This window comes from Peromyscus leucopus, chromosome 2 (genome assembly GCF_004664715.2).
Source record: "Peromyscus leucopus breed LL Stock chromosome 2, UCI_PerLeu_2.1, whole genome shotgun sequence".
NCBI classification, from domain to species: Eukaryota; Metazoa; Chordata; class Mammalia; order Rodentia; family Cricetidae; genus Peromyscus; species Peromyscus leucopus.
The window spans coordinates 143022368-143035682 of NC_051064.1; the positions used below are offsets into that span (position 1 = coordinate 143022368).

The 13315-nt window shown below is 49.9% G+C and overlaps 1 protein-coding gene across 1 annotated transcript in view; it reads right to left on the reverse strand.

Moving 5' to 3' along the window:
• The window catches only part of Fhad1 (forkhead associated phosphopeptide binding domain 1), a 124136-nt gene that overhangs the window by 11822 nt on the left and 98999 nt on the right, over positions 1 to 13315 (reverse strand). Inside the window, 5 exon segments of the mRNA XM_028880667.2 lie at positions 2022 to 2187; positions 3068 to 3288; positions 3712 to 3807; positions 7285 to 7412; positions 8045 to 8174. Coding sequence (XP_028736500.1) covers positions 2022 to 2187; positions 3068 to 3288; positions 3712 to 3807; positions 7285 to 7412; positions 8045 to 8174 — 741 coding nt within the window.

Below are 13315 nucleotides of genomic sequence, written 5' to 3' on the forward strand. Positions count from 1 at the left end.
CACACGTGAGCCTGAGTGGAGCGTGACATTTATCGGCACAATGTGGCCATGCTGCAGCTCCATCTATTCCGTACTGTAAAACCTGAGAATTTGCAAGGCCCCAGCCCTAGCTCTGCTGGGACCCCTGATGCAGGTTCAGCTGGGCCGTTTCAGGTCGTCCATGCAGGATGTCTAGTGCCAACGGGCCTGGGTGGCTGCATTGCGTATGAATGAGGCAGCTCATGAATAATGCATGAGACACTGATTATGCAAATCCTCAGGTTCTTAGATTCTCAGCCAGCACACCACAATGGGCTGCTGGGGGCCCTCTGAGGTCCTGTTCTATGGTTTTGAGTCTGTTCTCGAGGACCCAGGCTGCCAAATTCCAGGGGGCACCTTGGGAAGAAGTGGGCACCCTGGCAAGTCCAAACTCCTATCACTGCTTCAGCTGCCCTGATGTGGCTCAGTGCGGAAGGCCCCGGCTTTCTGCCTGAGGTAGCCCATGGCACACACATGTGGAGGCTTGTGATGTTTAATTCAGAGGGTGAGTGTGAACAGCAGTGTTCGGGGCTGCTTTCAATCCTGGGCTGGGACTTGGCTTCTACAATGACCCCTGCCCCAGTAGGAGCTTCCTGGATGGGGAGGGACATCCTTTTCTCATGGCCTGGCCTCATCAGAGCACACACACACACACACACACACACACACACACACAGAGTCACATCCATGTTGATGGACACGGAAGAGTCATGTGTATGTCTATGCCAACACAGACACAAACACTGTTACAGTCACACATTTACACACATATGCAAGCATGTCCATTGTCATGCATATTTGAGCACTTATGCACACAATCATATACATACAAACACTCATGCACATATATGTGCATATACATCCATGCATGCACACATAAACATGTAGCTCCAAAGTCGAAAAAGATAACAATTACCACGGAGGTCCTGGGGGCCAGCCCAGCACAGGAATCAGGGGAGATGCTTGGGGCCATGGTGTAGCCCTATTTACCAGGCACTGTGTGAACCTAGGCAAACCTCCCAACCCTCTGTTTTCGCTTTTTTTTTTCTTCTTTTTGACAAGAGCTCATCTCATGTGGCTCGGGTGGCCCCAAACTATGCACTCTGAACCCTCCTGAGTACTAGGCTCAGAGGCAGGCACCACAACACCCAGTTTATGCAGTGCTGGGGATCCGAACCAGGGCCTTGTGAGTGCTAGGCAAGTTCTCAGCCAGCTGAGCTTCATTCCATCCCCAGCCCTGGTCTCTCCACCCACCGAGGCTCCATTTCCTGATCTGTAAAAAAACCTTCCCCAGGAGGGTCCCTTAATGGCATTACTAACTGGCCATGTCTGCAAAGCACAGACCGAGCCCTGGGCCTATGGAAAGTCACAAAGAGATAGATGGTGGCAGGGATTAATTTCCTAGTCAGTCTGCTCTGAGACTGAGGTCTGTTCTGTCTCCCCAAGAGTTGAGGGGGCTGCCGAGATGGTTCAGTGGGTGAAGGCATCTATGGCCAAGGCTGACACCCTGAGTTTGATTCCCAGGACCCACATGCGGAAGGAGAGAACTGACTCCTGAGAACTGTCCTCGGACATCCACATGCATGTTGTAGCACACGCACACTCATGCACGTGTGGGCAATGAAATAAACAGCTGTGATAAAAAACAATACAGATGGACACTGGGGGTCAGTGAGGTTAAGAGCCTGCTTAAGATCTCAAAGCAGGTGGTAGAGTGTAGAGTGCAGATCCCAAACAGGTCTGTCTACCATAAAGGCTATTCTGCTACCATCTGCATTGTGGGTCTCCCTGGGATTATTATATCATTCTTTTTTTTTTTTTTTTTTTTTTTTTTTTGAGACAGAGTTTCCTGTGTAGCCCTGATTTCCTGGAACTCACTCTGTAGACCAGGCTGGCCTTGAACTCACAGAGACCCACCTGTCTCTGCCTCCCAAACTCTGGGATCAAAGACGTGCGCCTCCATTCCCAGTTGTCCTATCTTTCTAAGGGACCGAGTGGCTCACCTTCTGCTGCTTCAGGGCCCTGTTGAGTCTCTTTTCCTGGTACAGCTGCTGCTCTGTGCGTTCCAGGGCCTCCTTCAGCAGCGCCTTCTCCTCAGCTTCTTTGTAGACATCATCCTCCAGCTTCGCCACCTGCGTCTGGTACATCTGAATGGACACTTTGCTATGCCTGGGTGCATGGAGAGACAGAGTCCCTTTCCCCCTCACCGTCCCCATTGAAGGCCCCGGCCTCTCCAGATCCTTCCATATGGGGTTGACTTATGAGACCATGACAAAGCCTTGGGGACTAGAGGGTGCAGGACACATTGGACGTGGACAGCATCGGATGGCTCAGGATGTGCTGCTGGCCTTTCCAAGGGCCTAGGGTGTGAGTGGGGACCTGCAAGTCTTCGGAAAATGATGGACCTTCAAAGCCGCACAAGTGCTAAGTCAAGGTTTGTGTGTGTGTGTGTGTGTGTGTGTGTGTGTGTGTGTACACCCATTTATTTGTGTGAATGTGGAAATGCATGTGTGGGGGCTGGAGGACAAGTTCAGGTGTGGGTCCTTGCCTTTAACCTTAAGGCAGGATCTCTTTGTTGCTTTTCTGTTTTGTATACCAGAACAGTGAATCCCATTTCTGCCTCCCATCTTCCCATAGCAACACCGGAATTATAGATATTCCTATTACTGCTTTTATGCGGAGCCTGGGGATTCAAACTCAGCTTCTTACAGCTGTGGGACACATGCTTTTACCTACAAAATCACCTCCAGGCTTTTGTTATTTTGAGACAGGGGCATATGTTGCCCAGGTAAGCTTTGAACTTGCTGTGTAGTAGAGGACGGCCTTGAACTCCTGTTCCTCCTGCCTCTACCTCCCGAGTGCTGGGGTTATAGATGTGAACAAGTTTTATGTACTGCTGGGGATGGAACCCAGGGCTTCATGCATGCTGGGCTCCAGGAGATCATGTCCCCCAACTGGTGTTTGTACTTAATCTGAGTCCCGGCCTCTGCCTTGTCCCGGCCCAGCAGCGTGTTGCTGTCCATGCTTAGGCGGGGAACCCGTGCAGTACCTGAGCTGCTCCAGTTCCCACTGGCACCCTCTCAGGAGTTCTTCTTTCCTCTGAAGCTGGTTCTTGAGCTGAGTGATCTTATCAAACACCAGGTCCAGGTCCTTCTGTCGGAGGTGGTTGACCGCCTCCCGCTCTTTGGGCGAGAGGTGCTTCAAGTTCACATGGCCCAACATGTCCTTGATATTCATCAGGCTGCCAAGCGTCCTGCTCATGTCCATGTACTGCAAGGAGATGGGTTGCCGGTAAGAGCAGCGCCCGAGGCTACATGGAGGCCATCAGGAGACTGATGTCTGATTCTAGCTCATTCTTTGCAGCCGCAGGAATCAAACGAGCATGTTGGAAGCGACTGCAGTTAGGTTTCATTTCCCCACAGCCATGAACAATAAGTCTTTTCCGGAACGGGTGGGAAACGACAAAAGAAATTAACATTCAGAAATTCTAACGATGGAGCTTTCAAGGAATTGGGCTATGTGCTGGTTCCTGGCCCATGCTGGGTAGCAGCAGGTCTTGCCGAGTTATTAGAACAACTCAGTATGGCTCAGAGATTGAGACTTAGTAAAAGACCCTGTGGTTAACGGTGATGACATGTGGGGACCAATGCTGGGCAGAAAGGAAGGGGAAAGGAGGGGACGGCGCGCACACACCAGCTTCTCACTGAGTTCTAAGGCTTCTGTAGCATCTGTTCGCATCGACTTCTCGATGGCCAAGTTGGAGCCCGAGTTTAAAAGGCCATTCTGGGGCTGAAATAAAAGAGAAACGGATACTCTCTTGGTGTTCTGGTGTCGGTGTCAGGCACGGGGAAGCTAGGACCCTGCGTGACTTTGGAAGAGGGGCTCCACAGGCTTCTTATCTCTCTTCCTGACCATCTAATCTGAATTCTTGGTCATCGGCTTTGTTATACACCTGCTGGTTCCTCCTCTGATGCCTTCCCTCTAGAACAGGGTCTCAGCTGAGCCAAGTTTGCCCCCCACTCTAGAACAGCGTCTCTCACTGGGTGAAGTTTGCACCCCACTCTAGAATAGCGTCTCTCACTGGGTGAAGCTTGCACCCCACTTTCCCAGGTTGTTAGTGACGTCTAGGCTCTCCTGAAGAGGACATGCTACCGGCATCCAACAGGAGGATGATGAGGCTGCCACTGAGTGAGACAGTCCCCAGTCAAACTAGACGGGAGTCATCTGACCGCAAATATGCTGTGTGAGTGGAGAGAGAGGCCAGTGGTCAACCTCGGGCGCCATTTCTCAGGAGCTGTCTGTTTCCCATCTTGTTCTTTGATACAGTGTCTCTCACCAGGTCCTGAGCCTTGTTAACCCCCAGAAATCCTTCTGTCTTTACTTCTCCAGCATTGGGTTTGTAAGTGCATGCTACAGTGCTCTTTTTTTTTTTTTTTTTTTTTTTTTTTTGGAGACAGGATTTCACTGTGTACCTCTGGCTGGTCTGGACTTACTATGAGGACCAGGCTGGGCTAAAAATCACAGAGGTCCACCTGCCTCTGCCTTGCAAGTGCTGGAATTAAAGGAGTGTGCCAGCATGTTTCCCTCTTTTTAATGTGTGTTCTGGGGATCAGACTCAAGTCATGTGTGTGTGTGACAATTACTTTATCAATTAAGGTATCCCAGCCCTTGACCCCAAATATTGTGCCAACGTTGAGAAGCCCTGGTCAAAGTGACAAACTCCGTAGAGATGGGGACCATGCTGCTGTCTCTGTATACTCCATTCCTGTGCCCAGTGAGGTACTTACTGGGCACACAGGGGCACAAGATGTGTCTGAGGAATGAATGAATGAATGAATGAATGCTACATGGGAACAATGTGAACAATGTGTTCTTTTTTTTTTTTTTTTTTTGGAGGAAATTCATTTTCACACAGCAGAAATGAGTCCTTCAGAAGATGTGGCTCAAATGTTCTCTGGGTGGGTGAGGTTCCCTTGGACCATTTCTGAGATGATGTAGGCTGGGCCATCCAGCTGTGCACTTACTATGTCCTGCATCAGTCAGCTGATCTCTGAAAGCTCTGGCTGGAAGCCTGGGACAGCATCCAGGCCAGGCAGAGAATGTGGAGAGCAATGAGTAACTGTAAAAGACCTCATGAGGACCCAAGTGGACTTCAGTACCCAGCAGGTACATCATGGGCATCTCGGTGGCCCTCAGCATCTGCAGGTGCTGTCAAGTGACCCCTGAAGACCAAAATAGCACCAAAAAACCCCAACCATAAACCAGAAAGGTTTTACAGTGCTAAGTGTGGCTTGGCACAGTTATATATTGAGATAAGAAAAGATGTGTGTGTGTGTGTATGTGTGTTGTGTATATGCGTATGGTGTGGTGTGTGTGTATGTGTGTGCACATGAATGATGTACGTATGTACAGATATGTGTAACCCGTGTGTGTGTGTGTGTGTGTGTTGTGTGTGTGTGTGTGTGTGTGTGTGTGTGTGTGTGTGTAGGCCAGAGGAAATTGGTTGTCCTGTTCTGTCACTCTTTACCAGTGAGACCTAAGGGTCTCTCACTGAACCTGGAGCTAGGCTGGCAGCCAGCAAAGCCCTTGTGAGCCTCCTGCCTCCATCTCCCATAATGCTGAAGTTAGAGGTGGGTGTGCGCCATACCTGGCTTTTTCCTTGGGCACTGGGGATTTGAACTCAGATCCTCATGTTTGAAGAGCAAACCCATTGAGCTGTCTCCCCAGTCCTGACAAGGGGAGGGTCTTTGAGGATGACAGTAAATTAAGCAGAGTCCTCTGCACCCCTCTCCAGGACTCCCCCTTTTCATCCTTCTTTGTAGCCTGGCAGGGTGCCAGAAGAAGACAGCCAGGGACAGAGTACAGGCTCCCTCCTTCTGTATCGCTGTGACCTTGGATGAGGCACTTGGCTTCTGAAACCCTAATTCATAAACTGTCAAATAGGGACAGTGGACATGCTAAGGCCCAGCTGCTGCAAGAATTCACCGAGCAGGTGAAGGGTTCAGCTCAAGCCCAGCACAATCCAGGGGGGCTTTTCTTCCTCCCTACTCTTATAATTCAAATGGCTTGGAGGATCCTCCAACCTTGGAGGATCAAGGCTTTTAAAAACTGAGTCGGGAGGTCCCCTGCTGTGTAGAGGCAGTGGTGGGTCATGAGCAAGGGGAAGGCCTGTCTGGGAAGCACAGTCAGGCCATGAGATCTAGCTGACCTCCCATCTGGAGACTGTCCCTCCACACCCAACCCTGGAGACTGGGTGTGTGATTTTTATTAAGAAAACCAGCTCACTTCAAAGACCTTCAGCTCCAATGCTAGTAAAAGCTCAGAAAGAGAATTAGATAGGTTACTGGTTCACATAAGGTAACCTTGTTGTTCATTCTAGAACCTTCCATGTGCTTCATTCCCAGTTGTGTCAGCTGGTATGTGGTCAGTGGGTCCTGTGATTGGCACCGACCTGAGCTGTCCATTGTCATGTGTCCATTAACTACTCAGTCTAACATCCTTTGGGTTATAAGGTCACTTCCAAAGTCACAATTACTCACTCCTGAGAATCTTGACATCTAAGGTCCCACTTCTTCCTTGGATTATATTATTTAGGAATAACAGCTACCTATTATTTAGTATAAATTCTGAGTCAGGCACTGGGGGGAAGCATTCATAAGGTTATCTTGATTTTTGTTGTTGTTGAGAGGGTCATAAGTAGCCCCGGTAGGCCTAAAATTTAGCATGTCCTCAAGCATGACCTGCACCCCTGCTCTTCCTGCCGATCCTCCTGAGTAGTCCTGGGATTACAGGTGTGTGTCGCCACACCTGGCAGCCTCGCTGGAGGACACACAGCATTCAGGCTGGGCTCCGTCACAGGACCCTCTGGCCTCTCTCATCTCCACTTCCTTCCACTTGTACGTGTTCATGTCTTTCAGTTTAGTGGGAACAGCAGCCTTTGGCAAACTCATGGCATGGCCTCCTCCACCAGCCTGTTGGACATTTTCTGCAGGATGGGACATCTCATAGGAAGGGGACCAGCCCTCTGTGCTTCAATGACCAATTTGGCCCAGAGTCAAAGCAATGACAAATATACTGTGCAGATGGAGGCCACTGTCTGTGCCAATATCCAATGACTCACTGGCGAGTGGATGGAGACAGACACCTGCTCATCGGGGAGGCCCTGGCCCTAAACCTCCAACACACTGACTTGCAGCTCAGCTCACATCAACCCTAATGCCCACCCTCTCATGCCAGTCACTGCAGAGGTAAATGACTTTTGGTTACCGATCGGATCTCTATTCTTGAGATTGGCGTCAGGTCAGGCTTTGCATCTAATAATATTTTCTGTACATTTTTTTCCATTCTGAGGGTCTTTAGTTCTACGAACGATTCATTCACGTGGTCCTTATGATCTACAAAAGAAATAATTTAGACTCAGGAAGACATCATTTCACATCATCACTGCAGCTACGACTTACAGGACACTTACCACAGGACCGTTTTAATCCTCACGACCTCCCTGGCAGAAGAGGAAACCCAGGCCTAGAGAGATTAAATGATTTGCCGAAGTTCACACAGTCAGTGTGAGGCTTTGGCCACAAAGCTGTCACTGCAGAGGTGAACTTCACTTAAGGCCTTTCAGGCACAGAGATGAAGATGTGACTTGTACTGGGACACTTGGTGCCCAGTGCCTTGCTCAGCCCCCAGCTGCCCGTTCTGAGCCAATTCCAGCCTTTCTGAATGGGGTGCTTTAAGAGGCACCACCAGGGCTCATCTTCAGGTCTCGTTAGACCATGACAAAGTTCCCACCAGGTCACATCGAAATAAGGAGGAGGACAGTAGTGAGTTTTTCATGTCCTATTTATTTAACATCAGGGCCTGCGGTTGACTCTGAGGTGGGGGAGGGGACTGGCCCATCATTGTTAGTGTTATAATGTCCTTCCGATTACGAGATGATGGGGACATCCTGGCCAAGCAGCCAGTCCCCAGGGTGTCCACCAGGCTCTGGGGCCCCCAAGCTGGGACTAAGGAGCAGAGGACTTACTGGGAGAGCGGCCCTTCTCCAGCTCTTTGATTCGTATCCGGAGTTCCGACAAGGCCTTTTTCTGCTGCTGAATGATTTCCTCGTGTCGAGACCCTTTGCACCTGGCCCCCAGGTCACTGAAGGACTGCTCCTGGAGACAGGGTGGTACAGACAGCAGCTCCATAAGGGTCCAGATATTTCCCTCAGATTCCCAGGGACATGAACAATTCCTGTTCAGCAGAAACCCTGTCATTCAGCACTTCTGGAAAATATCATAAGAGCTTCAGTAGAGAAGGGATTTAAACTTTTCATCGCAAAAATCAAGTCCCATGTAGGAGGATCTCCTTCCTACTTAGTGTCCTATAAATAAAGCATTCCCTTCTCTGCATCCTTTTATGTTTTTTTCTAGTATTCTTTCATGCTTGCATCTCCATTTCTTTTCTTTTCTTTCTTTCCTTTTGAGACAGGGTCTCTCTGTGTAGCCCTGGCTCTCCTGGAACTTACTATGTAGATCAGGCTGGCCTTGAACCCAGAGATCCATCAGAGTCTCGAGTGCTGGGATTAAAGGTGTGTGTGTCACCACGTCCAGCTTTGGGTCTCCATGTGTTAAAAGTCTGATCTTGTTCTGAATAGTAACTTTTTAAAAAGAATTATTTATTATTATTATTATTATTATTATTATTATTATTATTATTAATTTCCAGATAGGGTTTCTCTGCATAGTTTTTGGTGCCTGTCCTGGATCTCACTCTATAGACCAGGTTGGCCTCGAACTCACAGAGATCCTCCTGCCTCTGCCTCCTGAGTGCTGGGATTAAAGGCGTACGCCACCATGCCCAGCAAGAATTATTTTTATTACTTCTAAAATTGTGTGTGTGTGTGTGTGTGTGTGTGTGTGTGTGTGTGTGTGTGTGTAGCCCAGAAGAGAGCATCAGGTCCCATGGAGGTGGAGTTACAGGCAGTTGTGGGCTGCCTGACGTAGGTGCTGGGAACAGAATTCAAGTCCTGTGCCAGAGCCACAGGTGAACTTAACTGCTAAGCCGTCTCTGCAGCCTCTCCAGTTCTACTCCGGGGAGGGGGTTTTACTGTTTTCTTTCCCTGTGGTGCTGAGGTTGGAACCCAGTTTTTGCTCTGTTGCTCACTGTATGCCCAGCCCCAGAAGGGCATATTAGATGAGACTTCCTTTTAGAGGGGTAAGAAGGATGGTTTTCTCCTGTCTGCTTCAGGGGGACTGGACAGCCTGGCACTTGAGTGGTCTGGAGAGATCTCTCTCTGCGACTCCAGGATCTCTACGGTGGCAGGTCCAGCAGAACTTTCTGTGACAACAGGATGTCCCATACCTGCCTCATACAGTATGATAACTCCTAACCCCATGGGACCGTTAGAGACTAGAGTGAGGTTTACCCAGGGCACAGACAAGGAAGGTCTTTGAAGGTCATGCTCCTTTTAAGGATGAATTCAGAAGAATTTAGGGTTTTCTTTCCTCTAGAAAAATGAGGAGATGCACCCCAGTAACGCAGAGTGCTTGCCCAGCATACACAAAGCCCTGAGCTCCACCCCCAGCACGGTAGAAACTGAGTGAGGGGACACATGCCTGCGATCCCAGCACTTGGGAGGACATGGAAGGATCGATCAGAAGTTCAAGGTCCTTCCTGGCTACATAGTGAGTCTGAGGCCAGGCTGGGTGACACGAGATCCTGTCTCGGTTCTCTCATCATTCATTCAATCATTCATTCATTCATTCATTCATTCATTCATTCATTCATTCATTCATGCCACACCTCGGACTGCTAAGCTTGCTCTAGGCTCCGAGGCTCCATCAGGGAGCGACTCTTGCTGTCCTGGATTTTGTGCCTCAGTGTGAGGAGGCAGACAGTGGGGAGGGTAAACAGGCAGAGACACAATGAGCAGTGAGGAAGGTTAAGCAGATAATTAAGTGGGGACCTGGGTGGGGTGCCGCAAGCGACTTTCAGTTGTCGGATAGTTGCTATCGGAAGACCTCAGCCAACCGGCAGGAATGGGAAGAGACTAACGATCTCTCTTCCATAACTGTTTTTAAAATAGCAACTCTTGGTTCATTTTTAGATTACAGATATAGATAATGAAGATAACATATACATAAGATGAAGTGAACTAAAATTATTAAAATTTTATATAGTTTGGCAGCTCGGTCTCTATTTCTTTCTTTTTTTTTTTTTTTTAAAAAATGTTTTTCCTTTTGAAATTTTTCTTTGAGACAGGATCTCACGTAACCCAGGTTGCCCTCAAACTTTCTATGTCGCCAAAGATGACCTTGATCTCCTGGTCCTCTTGTCTCCACCTCCTGAATGGTGGAATTTCAGGCATGTACTGCCATGCTTAGTTTCTGTGGTATTACGGTCTAGGCTCAAGGCTTTGTGTGCTCTGTCAGCGCTCTGCCAACTGAGCCACATGCCCAGCCCCGGCCCTGTTCCTAGGTATATATGCATCTGTCTATCAAACCATCACTAGCAACTCATATTCTCATTCATATTCATCGCCTCCCCACCCCCTCTTCCCCCACTCTAGACACTGTTCCAGGCACCTCCATCAAAGAGCCAAGCTAAGCTCTGCCGTGGATCTGAACTTGGTGCACCAGACAGATGACGAGCAGCTCGGCATTAGACACCCTAGCATCAGCGAGTGAGAAATCCACCCACAGACAGAGCAGAGGCCAGGAAGAGAGAATCATCTGTTCTTCCTCTGCTGACTCTGGTTGCTTCTTTAAGGCCAATAGGATGGTGGGGCCCAGGCTTGGTGCTGGTCACACTGGCTCCCTAGGGGGTCTTCAAGGCCCACAGGCCCCTTCAAGGGCCCAGCAATGCTGTCCGAGGGGATGGGAATGCTCCCCTCCCTTCCACATTTCTGTCACACTATTACTCCCTGCTGGCTCTGCTTCAGATTTCTCCTTGCGGAGGCCTCTTCCCGCCATTCTGAGAGAACCTCTTTCCCAGGATGCTCTTGTCTATTGTTCTGGTCAGGTTTGTTTGTTTGTTTGTTTGTTTGTTTTTTGGTCACTGGACACAAACCATGGTCATTTGGGAAGAGGGAACCTCAATTAAGAAAATGCCTCTATCAGATCAGCCTGTGAGCAAGTCTGTGGTGGCATTTTCTAGATTAATGATTGATGTGGGAGGGTTCAGCCACTGCGGATAGTGCTACCCCTGGGCGGGTAGGTGGTTCTGGGGTGTATAAGAAAGCAGGGTGAGCAAGCCAGGAAGCAGCATCCCTCCATGGCCTGTGCGTCACTTCCAGCCTCCAGGCTCCTGTCTCGAGTTCCTGCCCTGACTTCCTCCGTGATGAACTCTAAGCTGTAGGATGAAATGAACCTTCCTTTCCTGAGTTGTTTTTGGTCAGAGTGTTTATCACAGCGATAGAAAGCTAGCTGGGACAGTCTCAAGTCCTGCCATGAGAGTTCCTCAAGTCACTTGACCCCGCCTCGTCGCGAGGATATTTTATTCTATTCGAACTTTCTGTTTCCTCCTTTCCCACACACAGGCTCCATGAGGGCAAAGCGTGCCTCCTGTGGAGACTGTGGTCCTCCCAGGCCTGAGCACAGTGCTCAGCACGTGCAAAGTCTGGAAGCAGTGAGGGGCCTCCCAGCTGATCCTGCCAGGGCTGCCGGCTGGGGGAGAGGACCTAACTAGTCTGCCGCATTGCCCTGAAGCTGGACCACCTCAGGGCTTGCTTCTGTATAGGTCCTGTTCGTCTGCTGGAGGGCATCTGTCTGTCCTGGAAGGAGCCAGCTGAAGGCTCCCTCCTGGAGAGAGGCAGACAGATGCTGCGCTGGGCCGGAGGACAGGCTCAGCAGCCAGGCCAGACTCCCCTGGTCCTTCATGGGAGAGGAAGCACCATGTGACCCCTCCTCACCCTCCTCTGGGAACTCTCTTACTGAGAGAGGACACGGATTCTTTCTCACACAACTCTTGAGCCCTCTGACCCTCTCTGGCGTCGGAAACAGGAAGTAGCTTGGGTGAGGACCACTGTTCCAAGAAGGGATGCTTTTTGCCTTTTATCTTGTGTCCTCTCCCCCATCAGCCTCAACTTTGAGACAGACACTAAAAGTCACCATTCAACAGGTCTCCCCATGGAACACATGTAGGGTGTGTGTGTGTGTGTGTGTGTGTGTGTGTGTGTGTGTGTGTGTGTGTGTGGTGTGTGTAGGGCACCCGTGAACCTTTCCCTGTCTTTAGCACAAGGCCTGATACACAGCAGGTGCTCACAGTCGCTGTGGGTCAGGTCCTGCTTTGATGGCTCAGGATTCCAACAGGAGTGATTGACATTTCCTGCTGCCCAGCTGAGCCTCCAGACACCTGGGCCATTGCATTCCTCCTCCTCCTCCTCCTGGTTGCCCTGAGCAACAGGAGCCCCTTCTATTAAAGTGCTCTGGACAGCACTCAGTGCCAGGGGCAGCTGGCTGGACCTCCAGCCCTTTCATCCTGGCTGTCTGAAGCCCTGGCTGGCTGCTGTCTGGCAGGGCTAGTGTCTTGGTTGACGTATTTGGCCTTGTTTCTTTTGCAGATGACTCATTATCTGGCTTCCCAAAGTGAAAAGAAAAGGTTGTCCTGGACTGGACTCTAGGAATCAGAGGCCTCAAGGAACCAGCGTGCCCCACAATGATGGCAAATGCCATGGTACTAGGCATGGGGGCAGCGTGTGAATCAGCCTTGAGGACCACCTGGTGGAGGCTGTTCTCACTCAGACATGTTTCCTGCAGGATGAGCATCTGGGACTTACATAGGGAGACCTTATCCAGCGATGCCATGGTGTGTGTGTGTGTGTGTGTGGGAAGGTCATTTGGTTTTGTGCCAAACAATTTAGGAAGCCCCTCCCTTGGCCCCAGCAACTTCACAGCCAACAGGAGTTCTACATATGGGCAACTTAGACTAAATACAGCACCAGGTTAGGGGAGACACAGCTGAAATTGTCATCATCTGGGGACTGGCTGGATGAAACGGACACAAAGTGGGATTCTAAGCAGCCGTTTACACAAACAAAGTGGATTTTTACAGACTTAGTTGACAAGATGTCATCAGATAGTGTTTGTGGGCTGGGGAGATGGGCTCAGTGGTTAGGAGCACTTTACAAGCATTAGGGAACTGAGTTCAGGATCTCCAGCACCCATTTACAAAAGCTAAGCATGGCTGCATGCACCTGTAACTCCAAACTGGTGGGGACTAGGGGCGGGTGGGCATGGAAATAGGAGGATAATTGTAGCTTGCTCACCAGCTCTGCAGGAAAAATAAAATGGTACACTCAAGGTTCAGCAAGGGA